General features: G+C 38.9%; 1 protein-coding gene across 1 annotated transcript in view; it reads left to right on the forward strand.

Annotated features, from left to right (window-relative positions):
* Positions 1–21123, forward strand: part of CCDC146 (coiled-coil domain containing 146) — a gene marked incomplete at its 5' end in the record, with an annotated part of 66709 nt that overhangs the window by 31412 nt on the left and 14174 nt on the right. Inside the window, 11 exons of the mRNA XM_010156170.1 lie at positions 1235–1444; positions 8745–8806; positions 9299–9468; positions 10084–10157; positions 11448–11675; positions 12529–12533; positions 12633–12799; positions 16433–16528; positions 18191–18361; positions 19683–19771; positions 19888–20052. Coding sequence (XP_010154472.1) covers positions 1235–1444; positions 8745–8806; positions 9299–9468; positions 10084–10157; positions 11448–11675; positions 12529–12533; positions 12633–12799; positions 16433–16528; positions 18191–18361; positions 19683–19771; positions 19888–20052 — 1437 coding nt within the window. The remainder of the gene's footprint in view (positions 1–1234; positions 1445–8744; positions 8807–9298; positions 9469–10083; positions 10158–11447; positions 11676–12528; positions 12534–12632; positions 12800–16432; positions 16529–18190; positions 18362–19682; positions 19772–19887; positions 20053–21123) is intronic.

The raw sequence follows: 21123 nt of genomic DNA on the forward strand, positions 1-21123 counted from the left end.
TGGTTTTCTTATTTTCTGGATTAAAAAAGGAAGTGGTTATTTAAGCAGAAATGTTACACAAACCAAAATTTTTTTTACTATATTATTTCGGCTATGATTATGCAGTATAGTCTGTTGTATATTTTGTGTTTTTATAGTTACCATCTCAACTCTATGCTTCAGTGTGATATGTAATTTTTTGTTGCTAAACCATAAATGTCATCTTTGAGCTAAAATACATGTATAACTTCTCAGTATGAGAGATTCTAAATTCCTTTGTTTAAAAAATATTAAATTGCATTGTAGTTTTTATTAATAAAAAGTCAAGTGAGGGAGTTCTTCATTTTTTCACAACATTTGTGAATAACTTTAGTATACCATTATACAAAAGTTATAATGTAGTAAGATTGATAAGGCATGCACAATGATTTCTGCAGCATAAATAATTGGTTTATGTGCTGTGCATTGTATATGAATTTTCATACTGTAGTTCCCCTTGAGACTTTTCATCATAATAAATGTATTTTATTAACAGCCTTTAAGATCTGTTATTCAGCTATCACCACATAGGTTCCTAAGTATAAGATGAATACCAGTTTCCTAACATTGACAGAATATTAGTTTGTTGATTCTGTGAAGGTAGCCTTTGGTGATACAACTCAGATCAGACAGCTGATCATGCCTGCAAGCCTTATAATAAGCTTCCACAGAAGTCCATAAATGTATTTGCAGCTTGTGTATCATTAAATGAGTTACTTCACATACTGGTATCACTACAGCAATAGCAACACACAAGTCAGCACTGGTATTTACTAAGATCTTAAAAGTGTCATATCGTGCAGACTGGGCTGTTTCCTGGTGAATACTTCCCTGTTATTCGTCCCCAGCTGATTCAGTTCTGTTTCTTCACTGGTTCTAGATGGTGCTAGACAAATAAATTAGACTAACTCACCATCTTTCATCTGGTTAAAATTAGATTATATGAATCCCACTCCAACTCTAGGTATATAGGAAAGACCCCTCACATCAGATTCCACTGCTCTCATGGCATCACAGGATAATTCAGGTTTGAACAGACCTCAGGTGGTCTCTGGTTCAAGGCAGGGTCAACTAAGGAGGTCAGAACAGATTATTCAGGATTTAATCCCATCTCATCTTGCAAACCTTGAATTAAATATTATAGGTAGGTAAACAAGTATAAATTCAAAGCTTATGTTTCTCATTGCCTACTTCTAAATCTTTCTATTTAATGTAGCTTACAGGAGTCTGAGATCCAGCTGTTGCAGGAAGCCAAACATCTTAGTGTAGAACTGGAACAACAGCAACATGAACTGGAAAAAGCAGAACAGTTCCCTGAAGAATCCTTCAGTGAAGTTTCCCGAATAAGGCAACAACTTCTAAGTTGCCAAAATGAATACAGTGCTATTAAAGAAAGAGAGTATGAAATTCACTTCAAGATGGAATGGTAGGTGATGGTGGTCAAATGCTGCTAATTTTATCATAGTTTATCTAGAAAGATAAAAACATGGAATATAACTCAGTCTCCTCTCCCTCTTACATATTTCTTGATGGCTGCTGTTTAACAAATTGCCACAAACTTTCCCCAGTAACAGCAACAGTTCAGCGGTTAATAAAATTACCCTGGTGCGAGATTTGTAGATGTTTTTAATTTTAGAACATGCTATGGTGTCTCTTGAAATGCTGTTTAGAATTTACTACATGGCATGGTTAATGTTTAGGTAGGCAAAATTAACAGGAACAATTCTAGTCTAAGACACCTTTAATACAAATTATTACAGTGTCTCAGAGACCTGGTGACTGGGATTTTATGGAAACAATGTCATAAATAGACGCAGTGCTATTATTAACATAAGAAGCACAGTTTATTCAAGTTTTTCTATTCAGGTCTTTAAAGGTGGAGAAGTACTTGTATATTCAAATGTCAGAAAAATGTGAAAATTGCCGTGAAAGAAGTGAATACTTGACATTTCTACAAAAGGAAAAAAGTCCAGAATAAGTTTGATATTGTATATATTTTATTTATCTGCTTATATGGGTGTGCTGTACCTGAAGCTTTTAGAGTAAAATTACAAACGGTACTATTGCATTTTAAAAAACATGTACTTATGGAAATGAACCCATATTTTCTTTTTGTGGGATGCTTCCTATTTTTGCCTATCTTCAATCCAGCTGTAGTGTAGTTGGTATATATAAATCCAAATAAATAATGTCAGCAGCTCAGCAGTTAAAACTGTTTTTCTGCAAGGAGAGCAGGGGCACTGTGCAAACTGCATAGAACAGATTTTTCTGGCAGTTCTTTCTTGATTTTTTTTTTTTTGGAGCCAAATGTTTGCTTTAAGAGAGAAAGAAACTTGAGAAAGAAGCAAACTGGGAGTGGGAGAAATAAAGAGACATGGAAAGCATCTGGAAAAAATTATTTGCTATGAGATAACTAAGCAACATGAAGTTTCCTGAAATAATTATTAAATACAGAACTTATTGCAATTTCCAAGCAGTCCAGAAATGAGCTCTTCAAAATATCATGGTCTTTACCCATTTGTCCTTACATGTTACATTTTTCACTGATTTTAATTATAACGTTTGGAAAAGCATCAGTTTTCAAAAAAAATGATGGGGTTTTATATGTTTAGAAGATACTTACGTCTAGTCAAAAGGAGATTTCTGTCCTACACAAAACACAGTTTATTTTTCCAATACACATTACTGCATTAATTCTTATATATGAATTGAATATCCTATCTTGCAGATTAAAAATACACTTTTTGAGTCAGTCATAGTGTGAAAAATGTTCTTTCACTTTAATAAGATACTTCCGCTGTTTGGTCTTACATATTGCATGAGATCAAAACCAGCTGTACAGTCTGCCCAGAGGTCCATATGGTGCAGTATCTAACAGCAACCAAAAGTGCAGCCCCCAGCCATTTGTGATGCAGGGATTTCAGGAGCCAAATACAGTCATGTGTATTTAGGAATCCTCAGTTGATCCCTCTTCCTTGAACTTCTGTCTCTACCTCAACTGTATAAACTTCTGGCATTGCAACACCCTGGGCAATGAGTTCCACAGATTAACCTCACAAGAACTGCCATCTCCTTTCTTTTTTGAACCTGCCTCCTACCAGCTCCATTTCAGGCCCTATAGTTCTTGGATGAGACATCTGATCCAATGCTGGAGTCGTGTAGAGTGCACAGGACTGACAGAATACATACCTGCTGGGGAGAACAGAAGAGAGAATGTAGTGGGAAAATGAGAAAACCAGATAATGGATGTGAATACGTTTGTAAAGAAGGGACGAGTTGGTGCCTGTGAAAGACAGTGAAAATGAATGGCCAGGGTAGCGTTACGAGTAGCAGGTGATCTAACAGCAACACAGATGGCCTGACAGTTTTGTACAAATAATAAAGTGATGTCTTCTGAAATACCTGTGTGCATGGGTGGTGTCACAGACAGAGGGGAAGCTGCCTCAAAAATAGTAAAAGTTCGCTATTAGGTGGCTGCTTGGTTTCCTTCATTTTTCAGAAGGATAGAAACTCATGGTCCAACCTCTCTTGGCACTTGATCTCTCTGGAGCACAGTTTGCCTTGTTGTCCAACTGTGTTCATACAGTCCCAGCTGTGCTTGGCACTGACAAGTAAACTTCTCTTTGGGAATTATGACTAATGGCTGTTTAGTCTGAAAACAGACATTGCTTATTTACCTTCTTATATGTAGCAGGTGGTGAACATGGAGGGGGAAAGCTTTTGAAGAGACTATCTGTGATTCTTATCTATTGCTTTATCCTTTTCTTAGAAGTCTTGAAACTTGCCTACTCAGAAATACTGCTGAGCTGGAAGCGAGAGTGCGCCTCTGCAGGTCTGCTTCCCTGTTTCTGTGAGCCTTGCTTTCTCCGAAGCATCTCTGTCTCTGCTGCCTTGACTTCCTGCCTCAACTCTCTCTGATAGCACTTGGCACCCTTTTCGCTCCGATTCACATCTGACAACAGTGAACTTTTTCTCTTGAAGTCATACAAACATAACATTAGCAAAGTTATTTTTTGTCTCAAGGTCCCTTACTGTTCTATGTTCTCTTTTCCATATTTCATTTCCTATTTGCTTGCCTCTGTACACATTTTTTTCCACATCAGGTATCTTTTCCAACAGTTGAAGGTGGTACTTCTTCTGTTTTAATTCTTTATTGTTCCAATGAGTATCCAACATTCCAAGAGTAAACTGACATTGCTTTCAGTACTGTAGTATGAGCAGGTGTTCAGAAATTTTATCACTTTTTTAATAGCCTGAGCAGGTACCTGAGGTATTCCGAAGCATCTCCGGTGCACTTTAGCTGTCAGGGAGGTCACACTGAGAATGATTGCATGGGTGTTGGTGTACCCCCACTGTCAGTGCATCCCTCCCTCTCTAGTTTGCATTTCTCCTCTGCTGTATGGTTGTATGGGGTTCGTTGCTAGTGTGTGTGCCTAGCACAGGAACAACCGCTCCAAGGACTTGACTGAGGTTATAACGTTTGGGTCACTGCCCCAAAGTCAGAGCTGACTCCAGGAGTTTTCTTCCTCTCAAAAACTATTAGGCAAGTGGAATAAAGTAAGAGGAAAAACAGGGATCCAGTTCTGGTACAATTGCATTCAGAGGCATGAAGTTTCTTCGTGTAGCTGGGACAGAACATGCCTCAGTAAGTAAGAACAGAGACTGAAAAATCACATGAGCACAAGGACAAGGAAAGGATCAGTGTGATAAGCAAGGATTTGTTCTAGCTTGAGGAAACTTTTCATTTCAATGTCCATGTGAAGCTTAGAGCCCTGGTCTGTGAGACACAATAAAGAAGAGCTGCTTTTCTTTACCAGATGATCATATCAACAAAAGTTCATTACTGAGAGATACTATATTTATCATCTAAATTAATTTATCATTTAACTATACCTTTAAGCAAAAACTTGTAATGAAATTATCTATAATGAGAGTTTGTGAGGTTAAAGGTGCCTGACTCTTGATAACAATTTTATTTTAAAGCCTGGGTCCAACCTACAGCCCTATTTGTGCAGGTAGCAAAATGACTGTTCACTGAGGTACGATGTGCTGTTGCATGCAAGTCAGGATTGCAAAACCCAGTTTGTACATGTAGGAGCATTGCAAATATGGAAAATTATTTCAATGCTTGTAATTATTTCAGGGTTAGTCACTCAATAATTATAAAGTGAAAAGTTAAGCTTTTGTCCATAGTTTCTCTAGTAAAGAATCACAAGTCATAAATAGAATAAATTGAGTTACAGCTGAAGTTGTCATTGACTAGTCTTGTGACTGTGCTCCCCAGCACATACACACTAATTACAGCTAAGAGCCTTACAGGAATCTCATTCTGGCAGCTTATCAGCTGTGATGTCTTCTACTTGTGGTCACTAGATTTTAGTTGTGAGCTGCTGAGCACTTTTGATGGATTCCTCAGCAATCCCAGCTATGTGTCAGAGTAGCTGAAGGACTTCACTTCCATGTATGTTGGGATTTGCAATGATAATGATATTTGGGTTATTTTGTGAGCTGAGGAACTGAAATGGACCTCTGTGGACAACTACCGCTACATTTCTTAATCTCTCTGACTTAAGTTTTTTATTTCTGTGTCAGTTTGCAGCTGTAGCCATCTCTCAGGGAAAAGTCTGGAATGCATTTTCATTAATGGTCCAATTTTCCGAGTGCTTTTCTTTAACTCATTACGTCTGCATCCATGATAGCTTTTCATGTACAGTACTGCTATTAAGCTTCATGAAAATCATAGAATGGTTTGGGTTGGAAGGGACCTTAAAGATCATCTAATTCCAACCCCCGTAAGTTGGGGGTTAGGCAACATGAGAAACTTTTGCAAACATTAATGCTTGAACTTAAGACTTTCATCTTTTCATTATGATGTTATAGATATGATGATAATAATAAAAACCACATGATGTTGAAAAATACATTAATTGAAGAAGGGCTATAAAACAATGGGAATTATGAATGCCTAATGCCAGTTGCAGCTCTATTGTTTGTTGTTGTGATTGATGTCTAAGTCTTTTATAGGCAGTCAGGATGCTGATGACCGTATCTCGTGGATTACAAGATTCAAATGCTAAATGGAAATACCAGATTTTCTTTGCTTACCTTACATTAAGCTTCTGTGTACGTAAGCTATTAAATCAGCAACTGAGCTTAAAATCTTTGAAGAATCTTTTTTGATTTCCTAAACTGAGTTCACCTTCCTGGTCTGCCTTTAGAGGCAATGGAGAGAAATATGTTATAATCAACCAGTAACTTATCCCTTCCTAAAATAGGTACCTGGGATGTCAGATGACTTGCCCTTTGGTGGTTGCTGTTCATATCCCTAACAGTAAGGAAGCCTGGTGATGTTAGCACAGGGGTACCTGTCTAACTTCTGGATATGGCCAAAGGTGTCATTCAAAAAGGAGAGATTTAACTTCTTTCTTCTACCCCCTTTTTCTTTTCACACCTTCACTGTTTTTGTGCTGGAGCAGTTGGTCTGCCAGCTCTTAAGGTGCTTGCCCTTCAGTGTTGCCTTTGTTTATGGCACAGAAAATGAGGTGTTCAAATCATTTTACTTCAGCTGGTTGGAAAAGTCTTTGTTGTGAAACTGGAATGGCTCCACAGGAATCTGTCCTCATGACTGAGGAATGTGACAAAAGAAAAACAGTGTCAACTTCACTCTCCGTCCTGATTTTTGCGATTGCTCTTTGATGGTCTGGCATGATATTAAAGAGGGCACAACGCAGACTGATGACGAGCAATGCAGTACCTCTTTAATCAGTTTGCACAGGACTAATTTAATCATTTTTTGTGGCAGTCAAACATTTATGGGTATTTGTGCAGAGTGGACATTCATTATAATTAGTGTGATTAGGCCAGTCCCATGCCCTTATTAACTTATTTATACTTTTAGACAACCTGTTGGTAGGTGAAAACACTGTGTTTGACCCGCATGGCATTCCAACACAATATATTAGAACTCAGTTGTAGCTTAAGTACACATGAGCAGACCAAAGCTGTGGGGTTCTCAGCACAGGAAAGCCATGGACCTATTGGAGCAAGTCCAGAGGAGGTCCACAAAAATGATCAGAAGGCTGGAGCACCTCTCCTGTGACGACAAGCTGAGAGAACTGGGGCTGTTCAACCCAGAGGAGAGAAGGCTTTGGGGAGACCTTGTTGTGGCCTTTCAGTACTTCAAACAGGCTTATAAGAAAGATGGGGATAGGCTTTTTAGTAGGGTCTGTTGTGATGTCCACGTAGAGGCATACTAGTATTCTGCCCATACAAATATGCATACATGCTGTAAATCAACAACATCTACTCTGTGCCTTTATTTAGTCTTTGCTCTTTGTCTGAGCCAGAGCTTGTTCTTCATGAGTTTTTTTTTTTTGGGGTGGGGGGGATTACAATACCACCAACCCACTTCTCTTCTGTGGCTGTTTTCTTTCCTTGACTGGATAGTCACCTGAGTCTTCCAAGTATAAAGTTTGCTCCTTTGGTTGGAGGAGCAAAACTCAAGAAACAGTTTGTTTGGGGTAGGAGAACCTTAAATCAGTACTGGTAAAGATTTGAGCACAAGATCCTAGGGAGGATCCTCCATGAGACTGGTTGCTAGGAGACTGATCTCTCACCCCATGTCCACCATCCTCTGAAACGTGAACCACCACCGCACAAAGTCAGGCTGCTGCTGAAAGGTTTCTTACATTGCAAGAACCAGCCTCCTTGTTCCCAATCACAAGGACTTAAGTCCAGTTTGGTTGTGATGGCACGCAGATTGCTGTAGCCCATCTACCTCCTACAGGTGCAGAATTATTCCGTGCACGCACTGTGGGTGTATTGGCGCATTTCTTCACTAGGGCTGATTTTTTTAATTGGCAGTGTTTACGTACCTGCCACCAAAAATCTCCCTTTTGTAAACCTAACAAGCCTGTCGGTTCAGCTTCACTTTTGTAGTCACTCCTTCACCCTTCTCAGAGCAGCATGACTAAGAATCCACCCAGAAAATCTAAGAGCTTTCCTATTTTTTCCTTTCCTCCTTTTGCCCTCCTTCAGCATCTGTCTCTATTGTTGCCTGAAATGAAATTGCAACGTAGTTTTGGCAATAAGTTAATATCACCATGGCTATTCTATTCAGTTTTCTACTATACCCCGTTGACTTAGGCGATATCCCCTGACACTTTTCAGGATTTTTTTCCGGAGGAAGCCGGTTCAGATTTGAGGAGCTTCACCCACAGTTGTGTACAGCATGAATGTGCGTGTGAGCAAGCACTCAGTGGAAGAAGGAAGTTTCTCACTAGCAACTGCACTTTCTTTGATGTGTGATGTTTCTGTGGATATTTGTAACTCACCTACTCTTTCCTTTTGCCTCAGTTGCACACTAAAATTTTGTTTCCTGAGGTTGGAACTGTGGGCGTAGGGTGCCTTCTGACCCATTATACTCTGCTAGTTTAAAGACAAGGGTGAATGAGGCGTAAAGGCATCCCTGCAGGAGGTGGTAAGACTAAGAAGAACCAGGTTCAAATGTTTAGAAATGTGCACTGTAGAAAAAAACTGCATACGTACAGCCTGTCTTTCAGGACCTCCAGTTACCAATCAGCAGCTTGCCTTTAATTTTGGACATCTTTCCCGTGTCCCTGATAACATTTCACCATACGTTTTAGTCTAACACAAGATAGGCTTCCACATGTTTTATCGTTGGGCATATTGGTAATGTACTCAGCTCTGTTTTGGTTCTTTTGCAGTTTGCAAGAAGAAAAAAGGCTTCTGGAAAATGAATATGAAAGAATTCCAAAACAAAGGGTAAGTATGAAACATGAGAAAAGCCATGGTTTATGTTCTGTCACCTAACATAAAAGCATCAATGAAAATGTTTTCACAGTGTGTAGCTCTAGAGTTTCTTAAAATCTGGAATACACAGAAAAATCAAGAGGCTATACTGTATCATTCAGGTGTGGTAATTCTAGGGCAAGTGGTGATTTAGAAAAGATCTGGATTTTCTTAAGTTTACTCAAGAAAATCTTTATTCAGCAAATGGATACAGCATGTAAAGACAGCTGCAGGATTCTGGTTCTAGGATGTGAGTATGGAAAATACATTTGCAGTCACAAATCCTGATGGATATGGGTGGTTTTGTTGTTATTGATAAAAGAAACAAGTAGCTGGTAAAAAAAAAAAAGTTTCATAGCTGTTGTAAAAAATGTTATCATCATTCAGTGTTAATGATTCTGTAATCTGCAAAATGTAAAAGGGAAAGTAAAAATTATCTGATCTTTTACTTCATTTTTAAAGGAAGCAGATAAGAAAATTAAACAGTTGAAAGAAAACTGTGATGAGCTCTGCAAAGAAGCAATCCAGAGAAAAGCAGAAATTAATGCAATAAAGGAAGATGTTTTGTCCAAGCAAAAGCTGATGTTAATAGACCAGAAAGAAATGGAAAAGCTTCTGGAGAAGCAGGCTAATTTAAAAGTAACACAAAATTAATTGTTTGTATGTATACCTCTGTGTGTGTGTGTGCATGTATGTTTATACGGGTACATGCGTTTGTCCGAGGAAATGGTGAATCTTCTGGATGTTGTTTGACATTCCAATTTCATTAGACGGAATTACATTACATATTACATCATTTCTCAATAAGCAAAAAACATGCTGCTGTGCCATATGCGTTATTACTCCTTGAGGAAATACTAATAGCCATCGGTTTGATTAAAAAAGTTATTTATAATGACATGTTTGCTATGTTGTGTTATTGCAGACTGCTCTAGGATCCAAGTTAATGCAGATTTATGCTGAGAATTAAACAACGTACCCAGACCTTTGCCACTTTCCTTTCCACAGTAGAGATAACATAATCAGATATAGTAATAATAGTCAAGCATAATTTTTATCTTGCAGACATAATGAAATGGTAAATATCATAATGTTTAGTTTCACAACTAGCAGCTGCAATTCCCTTGGATAGGCTCAAGTAATTAAAAAATATGTTTCTTGCCCATTTTCACAGCAGTTCTAGGTGAATGTTACTTCTGTAAAATCTCACCAGATTTCGAGGCTGTCAATGTAACCTTTCTGCTTTGTCACTAGGATGAGCTAGTTCAGATCCTTGGTGTTCCACCACAACTAAGAAAAGAACTTGAGAAGATGAATCGGAAAAAAATGTATGCTTTTAATAGATAATCATATACACCTAAGTATGTTTGACCGTTTGTTACAGAGATGGTTGAGTCTGGTTGTTGATTAAAATTAAGATCAACATTTAAAAGGTCATCTATAATGCACTTAAAATCCATGCACTGTACTGAAATATATAGTTTATGCAGTGAAACCTTTTAATTTTCGGCATAACAAAGAAAAAGTTAGAACAAAGCTTGGTCAAAAATTGTTTAACCATCTTACTGCGTTGTGTTACTATATATCAGATCTACTTACTAGATTTTTAATGGAAAACTATGTTACCATGTAATCTAGTGATTAGGCTTTTTTACAGCTTCTAGTCCTCAGTGGCTGTGGATTAGCTTATCTCTACTGGCCTCAGTGAAACTAGCAGCTTTCACTGCTAACGCTCTGGCCTGAGCTCAGGAATCGTTCTCCCTTGACACTTCTGTACCATTTATTTGGTCAGACGTGCTTTGCTGTGAGCTCTTGATGTGAATTCTGATCTCTAATATTTCAGCGCGGAAAACGTAAGCCAGTAGCCAGCCTTTTCCTTCTCTGTTCCGTGTAGCTGGGTTTTTTCACCCCTGAAGCATGACACATGATGCTTTCTGCAAAACCTAATTAGCGCTGTACAGTTTCAGCCAGGTGGCTCAGATCCTGGCAGTCCAATTGCCCTCCGGATGAACAGTGCTTTTTGTACCCTAGCCAGGCACCGTGTCCCACTGGAGGTTTGGTGTCTCCTGCCTGCAGCCCCTATTTGTCATACAGAAATTGTTTGACTAGGATAGATTTCTCAGTTTTAAAACTTGTGTAATGGTTTGCTTCTGCGTTTTCCTCACTGCTGTTCATGCAACTCTGCCATCATAACAAGTTTTTCCAATAGTGTTGCAGAGAAGCAGTTTAAAAACCTAGTACATTGCTGTCAATGAACTATTTTAATGAGTCTTTATAAAATGTGTCACATCACAAAATGAACTAACCAGAATTTCCAGTCTTGGGAATAATATTTAGAAGTGTCACACCCATGGACCTAATAATGTTGACATAAATCAGTTTACTAGAACTCTTTTTAATACTGTCCTGGTGCTGAGCTCCCTCTTAGTCCCCTGGCTATTTGCAATTTTACAGGCATTTGGAGATTATCACTGTAATGTAGTCTGCTTTCAAACATATAATGTAGATAGTTGTGCTAATGCTAATGATTTTGCATGTCCACGACAATTTACCTTTTGCCATTTAAATATGCATGTGGAAGTATGAATCACTACTTTGTTGTTAAAATGTATCCCCAGTGATGCAGAGAAGAAGAAAGAAGCCCTTAATGAGCAAATAGAAGAGTTGAATGGTACCCTGAAAGCCATTGATGAAAGGACTGAAGAGATTTTGCAAGAAAGAGAAGATGTCATGACTGAATTGGATGGGAAACAAATTTTGCTAGAAAGCAAAGAACGAGAATGCATTACTTTGACGAAATTTCTAGAAATCAGCAGAGAGAAGGAATCAGCGATCCTATCAGACAGGTTAGAGTAGGAGACATAAGCCATGTATTATGAGTGAACAGTTCTCTGTTCTCAAAGATCTATTGCTTTTTTTTTTTTTTTTTTTTGTATTGCTTATGTTTACCGATACAGCAACCAATGCAGACCAGAAAGGCTTGGGTTTGACTTCAGAGATGTTTATAGAAACTCTTGGGTTCTGGCTTGAAGAAGAACATCAAAGAGCATGTTCATTTGATAATATCCTGGGAGAGTGAAACTGGATTTTACTCTTTTAGAAGGTTCCAGTGATTTTTTTTTTTTCCCTGTGTAACCCACAGAAAGTAAATTGAGCAAGAAAAAAAATATGTATTTTCTTTTTCAAATGAGGACCGTAGGTTTCTGCACCCACAAACTCCTCAGTTTCAGTGACGACTGGTTACTCATCTCTTTATTATTCCCTTGAATCACGAGCTTATATATACTCGGTAAAGTAAAATAAACTGTTAGGTTGATTTCAAACTTCAAGTGATTCCTTCTTTGGAACACAAAGAAGGAAGTGTTTCCTTCTTTGGAACACTTGAAGGAAGATGTCTAGTTGTAATCGTGGCCATAAGCTCAGCAACAATACTTTTTGCCTTTAAAACTTTATATTAAAGGATAGTAGCACTTTAAATCGAAATGTTTGAGTGAAGTAAATGTAAATATTCCTTAATTCTAAAAGATGTGTTTTCTTCTTTTTATAAGTAATAGTTTCTCTGGATTTTTTAGCATATTTAGTACAGGCTGTGAAACCTCACTGACATTGTCAGAAATATTATCATTGATTAACATTATAAAATTGCTCCCTTTTTAGGTAATTTGTGTCACTAGCTTATGAGTTTATCTTGATGCTCAGCCAGGGTGATGTAGTACTCAAAATCCATTAAAATGGTTATGCCTGTTCGCATACATGTCTTGGTCGAGTTGCCTGTTTCTAAAATTCTGTGTCTATCTCTGTAGGGAAAAAATGTGTCCTGGAGAAAAAGAAGCAACATGATATTCTCATTCACAAACAAACACAGAAAGATAGAGAACTGAGAAATTTAAAAAAGATGGAGTTACAACTGCATATGATTTATGATTTCTTGGAACAAGATAAGGCGCAGCATAAAAGACTCAAATTAGAGGTCTGTATGAACGCGTTGATCCTCAGGATTCTAAAGTTTCTTGTGCGAAATCTGTCTATGAAATCTTTTGAGTGGTCTTAAGAAGGGGAAGGGGAGAAGACTGGTTTAAGTGGGCAGGAAACTAGCACTGTATAAAGCTTGGCATTAAATAATATGAAATAATTCCCTACGTTCTCTTTGTTTCCACTCAAATTTCACCTTCCTCATTTCCGCCCTGCATTAGTATTTCACACATTCCTCTTCCCATACTGAATTACTCTCTCCTGTTTTATTTGTGCCTTCTACTATGCTGATTTTAAAGGGCAGTCTCATGGTGCTTGTCTACTCAAAGCATTTCCTTTCTTTTCTCCTTCCAATTATTTCTTAAAAATTTACTTTATAACTTTCATATTCTCTTCCTATCATCACTTGTTCTTCCATTCTCTCTTCCTTAAGCTTTTCTCCTATGCTAGCTCCCTCATTAGTCTAAATTGTAAGTCAGTCTTATAAAATGAATCTTGCTTAGTCAGGTGAATATTTTTTCATGGGACTTGACGTTTCCTACCTTGACATAGTGCCCTTGAAATTCTTCTTGGTCCTTCTAAGCAATGCAGGGCAGAAAAAAAGTCTTATTTACATCACTGTAAAGTTTTGTAAAATATGATATCAGAACCCACGCATACTTAGCTTTGCTGTTTAAACTCTGACCGTTACTCAATAATATGTAATATTATTAAATAGAATATTTTTCTGTCTCCCCTGAAATTCCTCCTGAATTCACATGTGTATTAATTGCCTAGTAATATAAGCCCACTTGGGAGGAAGGAGGAAAAATCTCTAACTACACAAAGAGTTTTAGGTTGAATTTCCTGAAATATTGATTAAAGGGCTGCCTCATATTCCAGACTTTGATCTTAAAGCTCATATTGAGTTTCTGTTCAGTGTCAGCTAAGGGAATCTGGGAAATTACTTTTTTCCTGTGTTCCTATTGAAGAAATATTCCTGGAGAGAGAGTCATAATTGTTCAAAAACATGTAATCCTAAAATCAAATGCCCTAACTCACCGACAGCTGTGGTCAGAGTTCACTGTCTCGGGTGAGATCCAAAGCCAACTCTTCTACACTGTGTGAAAGGGCAAGAGACCTGTAATGAGACCCGTAAAGGTTAAGTTGCACTGCAGAGGATTCCTGCAGTGTGAACACCAGGGTATCCTGTGGGCTTGTATGTGTCTTGCAAGCAGCAGCATCCTGGGGATGGGCGAGGGAATGCCGGCAGAGGTAGAAGCGGAATTCTCTGCAGCATTTTACTCCAGGAGTTGCAGGACATTACCCTAACGCAAACAGGCCATAGCAATATAGTTGTTTTAACCCATCTTCCCCATGCTGTGTGTTTTCTCTGATTCCTTTCTTGGGTCTTTCAGAAGAGCAGATGTGAAACCACCTCTCCTCTGCAGCAGGGTCAGTTCACAGGCGGTACTGGAGTAGAAAGCCTAGAAGTGGCAAGCCTGGTTTTGCTTGGCTTTGGCTCTCTGGAGACTATTTTAATTTGGAAGACTTAGGAGCACACCTAGGAAAAGTTTAAATATTTAAAATAAAGTTCCCTTAACTGCTTATGAAGCCAGATTTATATTTATTCCATGTGATTCCAAGTGAAAAAAATGGCAAGAATTAATTGCTGGTATAAAAATGGGATTGCAGAAGCAGCACCAGGGCAGTGTGTTTCCCCATATTTCTCTTACTATGAATCACATGCTAAGTGCAGAACAACTGGCTTGTGGAATAAGGAAATTACAGGAACACTTCCTTCAAATATGTTTCTCTTCTTAGTAAGTTGTGAAAGGTCAGCTATTGCTAAACGCTGACATTCTGTGTGAAAGAGAACTGGCTGCTCCGGCTACAGCCAGGCCAGAGCAGAACTGCCGTCCCTCTCCACGCACGCCTCCTCTTCAGCCAGGCCAACGCAGGCTGCCAAAAGCTCCTAAGTTTAGTCATGTCTTATGTGAACAAAAATCCTTCGTAGATTAAAGATGTTTATATGAGCTTTCTACCTTTAGACTCAAGAACTTGATGGCATCTTTAGAATCCCATGTTGAAAATGTGGAAATGCCTACTTACAGCCACTACAGCCTTACACACAGCAGAAGTGGTAACTAATACATGCTCCACAGAAAGACCGTGTTTGCTCCTTCCATGAGAGTGAACGCCACTTGCTTCAAATAGGTTTTATTGACCCTTTAGCAAACCTCAGTCAAGCCATATTTGTCTTTGAGTTGACAGCTGAAACCAGAGTAACTCCAAATGTTGACCTTTACTGTGCCTCTTCTTTCCCTCTCTTAATGCAAGGAAACAATATCTAATTTTATAATATTATCACAGAATTGAAAACCGTAAGTGCAAAGCAACTCACTGGCTACAGTGAGGTGTAGTTTTTGGAACTCTAACATCGGCTTGAGAGCTGAGAAAGATACCACAGGGCTGCATGTAGAATCACAGAATCATAGAATCATAGAATGGTTTGGGTTGGAAGGGACCTTAAAGACCATCTAGTTCCAACCCCTGCCATGGGCAGGGACACCTTCCACTAGACCAGGTTGCTCAAGGCCTCATCCAGCCTGGCCTTGAACACTTCCAGGGATGGGGCATCCACAGCTTCTCTGGGCAACCTGTTCCAGTGCCTCACCACCCTCTCTGTGAAGAATTTCATCCTGATATCTAATCTAAACCTCCCCACTTTCAATTTAAACCCATTACCCCTTGTCCTGTCACTAGAGGCCCTTGTAAAAAGTCCCCTCCAGCTTCCCTGTAGGCCCAAATGTAGCCGAATAGTTTCCAGATGTCTTGCTCAGTGTCATTCTTTTCCCACCTGTATGAAGTCCAGATCTGCACTTACAGACAGGCAACATAGGCCTGCAGCGTTACCCTGCCGTGTTTCTTTCTTTCTTACACCCATAAGGGGTTGCTACATGAAGGCAGTCACTGTGAGGCCACACGGCCTTTTGCCGTATGAGTTACATCACGCAAGTGGTTGTAGTGGGATTGTTCAGATGTATTTTAATCAGAAAGTAGTTTCTAATGTGTCTTCCTTCACACACTTCAATTTCAAATCTGACTGAATAAACAAATTTTCCCATAATGTATGAGAAGAGAATAATACATACCTGTTTGTCTTGTTGGTTTTGGCTTTCTAGAGCTTAAGGAGGAAAAATCTTACTCTAATAACTAAAAGCAAAAACTATTATATCAAACCTACAGAGATATGATATACTTCCCCGATTAAAATCAGTGTTAAAGCTATTTTTGTCCTTCAGTAAGGTCAGAATTTCACTCATAAAATCTTGTCAGTTTAGGTGACCTCTTTGCATAGTCGCTCTTTGTGCTTCATTTTTTTAATGACGGTTCAGTTGCTGAAAACCACAACCCTTATCAATTCAGTACTTAAACTGGGCTTTGTGTAGTTTAGTGCTTAAATTCTTAAAAGACAAAATTGAGACACTGGGATATGTTGCCTAGGAACTCAATGAGGAATCTTGGACTAGCTGTTGTAACAAAAAATCGATTTCTTAATGCTTGTAATTACTTCAAATGGATTATCTGCATTTTACGTTTTTCACATCTTTTGTTTGCATCACTGAGTGTTCTTGGTTTAATTTTGTAGGCAGAAGCCATCCCTAAAAGTAATGAAGGATTATTAGAAAGACGACGAGAAATGCAGAAGGAAATTGAGATGGCCAAGCGAAGTTTAGCTGAACAGGTGCTGAGATCTGCTTTCTCACACTGCTTTACTGTAAACTGCCTTTCAATCATGAGAATAAAGGGGCTGTTTGAAGGAAAAATGACGGGGGGTTCTAGCTGCAGGTTTCTGGTGAGAAAATATGTGACAGTATTTCTTCAATTTTAAAGGACACTTGTTTGTCATATTTTAAAAACATGTTTTGGCATTACTGGTCACATATTGGGAGGCAGAAAGCAAATTTACTTTCTAGGTTAAGTCTTTCTGATTATCCTTAGCTACATTACAGCTAGAAATACGATGGATATAAACTTCCTTTGGATATGGCACAGTGGCTTGTTGAAACAAGGAGAGTTCAGCATTTATACATTATCGCTCATCCGTTTGCGGATGTCGGCACTCAGCCCAGTCACAGAGTGTGGAAAACCAGGTGTTTCAGTCACAACAGTATTAGTACTTGCCACTATATAAATGAATTTATAAGGAGCAATGTATTTCAGATACACCCTCTTCTTAAGATCATACCTCCTTATCTCCCTACCCTTATATCCATTTCTTTGTTATGCTGTCTTTGAATTTGTTAGCATTATCGGGGGGATTCAGCTTGTGTTTGAATACATACATACAGGTTCAGTATCTACAGGTCACTACTTCTGTATGGGCCAGGTATCCCATGTACCACGACAGTCAATAACAATCCAGTCACGTCGTCAGCAGAGCCTAGGAAACCCCCGTTCACCTCCTCCTGAAGAGCTTAGCCTGCAGTGGGTAGAACACATAGCTCCTTAGAGTTCACCGACTGCACTGCCTGGATCTCCAACAACCCTAGGTGCCTAGATACTTTGCTCTGTTTTAAATGGCTTTTGGTATTTGGTCCCTTAATGTGCGAGCTCAGTGTCTTCCACTGTGTCGCACAGACATGTCAAGGCCTGAGAGTAAACACTTAGAGCTGATGTGGCCACAGGGAGCCGTTCCACCCAACGGGCAGTAGCTGAAAGACAGGCTAGACTGAGGGACAGAAATGCTGCTAGGTGATCAAGTATTTTGACTTGGTTTTGACTATTTTCAAATAGGGATGGTGCATGGTGTTTCAGCTGGTATTTTAAAGCAGTATTTTATTTTGTTTTAAATCCACATAGCCTGTATATATGTTTACTTTGCAGATAGAATCATGGAAGGGTTTGGGTTGGAAGGGACCTTAAAGACCATCCAGTTCCAACCCCCCTGCCATGGGCAGGGACACCTTCCACTAGACTAGGTTGCTCAAAGCCTCATCCAGCCTGGCCTTGAACACTTCCAGGGATGGGGCATCCACAGCTTCTCTGGGCAACCTGTTCCAGTGCCTCACCACCCTCTCCGGGAAGAACTTCTTCCTGATATCTAATCTAAACCTCCCCACTTTCAATTTAAACCCGTTACCCCTTGTCCTGTCACTACAGGCCCTGTAAAATGTCCCCCCCAGCTTCCTTGTAGCCCCTTCAGGTACTGGGAGGTGCTATAAGGTCTCCCTGGAGCCTTCTCTTCTCCAGGCTGAACAAGCCCAACTCTCTCAGCCTGTCCCCACAGGAGAGGTGCTCCAGCCCTATAATCACTCAAATATTGATAAACCCAAAGCATTTCCAACTTTGACTTTGCCAACGCTGATGCACTGATGCATAAGGAATTGAATTTCATTTTCTTTAGGAAATGATATCAGATATGGATGCCCAGACGTTAGAAGAATGCATCGCTGAAGAACGCTGGCTTTTCAAAGAGCAGGAAAAATGCAGAAATGAGTTATCCAGACTTGCACATCTGACTTGGCTCAAAGTTGAAGAGAGGGAACAGAAATCCAGGGATGTTCAGAAAGCCCAGGTAAAAATTATCTCATACAATTGGAAGCCTCTTTAAAAGTCAAAGATGGTGTAGGGACAAACTGAGTTACTAGTGAAGGGAGCCTCATGGACTCTCATTTCCCACTTTAAGTTCCACCCCAACACAGGGAGCTTACTATGCCGTGGTGTTTTATTGGCAATTTATGGTGCAGTGCAACCACATTAAAATGTCATGGCACAACTGAAACAAGGTATTTGAAAGGATATTTTCTCTCAGGTCTACAGAATAAGATGACCAGTTTTGAAAGAAAGAGGCAGAAAAGCAGATGGCCTCAACTGAGATCCTCAGAAGTACAACTGTGTGTTTTATTTTCCAAATATATGGCCATTAGGAGATAAACAGAACTGCCCCTCATTCTGAGGAAAGGCAGCCATTTTTATTTTTATTTTCCTGCTATATTTCAAGGCATAAATCATTGTATTAATTTGAAGAAAGAGGGAAAGTAAACCTTTCCCAATGAGTAGTCACTGTGTTTTCTGCCTGCATTTTGCTGGCATTATAGTATAATGTATGTGCTGGGATATTGCACAGTATATACTAAATACCAAGTTGCTATATAGGAACAAACTATTTCTGCTTCCCCAGTGTATGTGTGCATTCAAATAAATCAGATAAGCTACCCTTCTACCACTTTGGGAATCTTTGTCTGAATAAACCAACCTTGCACCTTCAACAAAAATGATTTCCTAGAGATAAAAAAATAGACAGTACAAATTAATGAACACACAAACATGCCCAGAGTTGCAACCCAACATCCACCAGCTCTTTCGAATACCAATCTCCTCCAGAACCAGTGGGAGGTGAGAAAAGGCCTGTTCGTTCGAGGTTAATGACACGGGCTATTAAGGACTGAACACACCTGAAACCAAAAGGCCCAGAGCCCTAACAGAATGTAAGTTTAACATTCTACTCAATCATCAGTGATTGCTTGGAAGCCAGAAAAGAGTAAAAAAAAGGTATTTTATTTGAAAAGGTGCAATTCCCACAGTGCATATGCCAAATAAGTATATAGTGATGGAACCAAGAGGCTGATCAGTAGAAACAGAACCCCGGGTGCAAGGGGCCAAGCATTTTAAGATGCAGCATCAAATTATCTACATTAATAACAGTCATTGTAAGCTGAATATACATAGAAAAAGTGTGTTCTTTAATGTTGCTACAATCAAAGCATTTCATTGTCCTAAGTTCTTAGAGTATTCTTGTCCTGCTGCCTTTTCCTTGTGTAAGAGGAATAGCTGTTAGTCATTTCTTTGAAGACATTTCTTTGATATACCTAAAGTGAATTCTATTTAAATTTCAGATACAACTCCAAAATGTTATTAAAGAAATAAAAAGGAAGGATCTTGAAATAAGAGGATATAAAAAGAGGAAAAGAGAAGTCCAAAACCAGTAAGAAAATAACAATAACAAACATTAGCTAAAAACTGTCTTTTAAAGCAATTTCTATCCAAGTAATGTATGCATAAAATTCTGATAGTTTTCTTTCATACTTGTCATTTCTTCAGGCTCCAAGGCTTTGCTAAAATGTATGATGTTATCCAAAATGAAAGGAATAAATGTCTGAATTTGGTGCATGCTGCTCAGCAGAAAGCAAGTGAAATTAAAAAATGTGTAAAAATGCTAGGAAATGAAATAGAAAATCTAAGGGATACTGTTATAAGCAAAGAAAGGTGAGTTTTAAGTAAGCTATAGATCACACTTACAGAAATGTAAGATGAGAATCTTAAAAGAAAATCCAGTCCAGCTTCAACTATGCCTGTATCATCCCTGATGGTTATTATCCTGATTTTTAAAACCTGATTCAAAGACAGACATTTACACCCTTACGTAATCTCTTCCAATTTCTTACACCCTAACACTGCGCAATTAGCTTGGGCATCACAACGCATTCCTAAAGTTTGTCTGGCTCCTCCCTCACTTTCCCATCCTTTGAAGGGATAAAGTGTCACTGCATTTCCTTTGTATCACAGTTCTTGACCCTCCAGCATCTGCATTATCATGTTGTTTCACTCAGTATGAAAAACACTGTTGTACTCCTACTTGCTGTCCTTAGGAAAAAAGAGGTCCAATACATATACAATTCCATAATGGACTGATGCATGGTACCATTGAATGAGTCACGAGCTAGTAATGCGACTGTCTAATTACTAAATTAGGACAAAGAGGGTTTCTTGGTTCAAACTCAAATTTAAGTCAATTGGATATTTATTTCAGATAAAACAAAGCACGGTTTCAATTTCCAGGCAATGCTAGTCAAAAGGAAAGGTTACATTCACAACAAAGAGGATGAGGCAGAATGGTTGTTGCCTCTGACTATTTTTTCCTAGACCATTATTTAGTGGAGATATCTTTCTGTCATCCTGGTGTTGATATTCCGCAATATAGAGAGAATGGCAGTGTCTCTGAAGTCAGTAGTTGGTAAAATGGGAAGGTAGTGAATAGTTAACCACGTATGCAAAACAGCACAGCCAAGTAGTACTTCAAAAATAATCAGATTTTCCCAAAAATTTGGTCTTCCGTGCTAAAAAAAACGGCACAACCAGACCAAAGAATGCTTTCAGGATGCATTCACTTCAAGGGCATGGCGAATCTCCAGGCAGCTTGATTTCAAAGTCATGCTGGAGGTAGCTAGAAAAGAGGTGGGACTTCAGTGATTTAAGTGATTTTTGTCAACATGCACAGGCTAACATTTTGTGGTAAATTTTTTGAGGCCTTCACAGTCAATTACTGATGAAAGGAGG

This window comes from Eurypyga helias, unplaced genomic scaffold (genome assembly GCF_000690775.1).
Source record: "Eurypyga helias isolate BGI_N326 unplaced genomic scaffold, ASM69077v1 scaffold11427, whole genome shotgun sequence".
NCBI lineage: Eukaryota > Metazoa > Chordata > Aves > Eurypygiformes > Eurypygidae > Eurypyga > Eurypyga helias.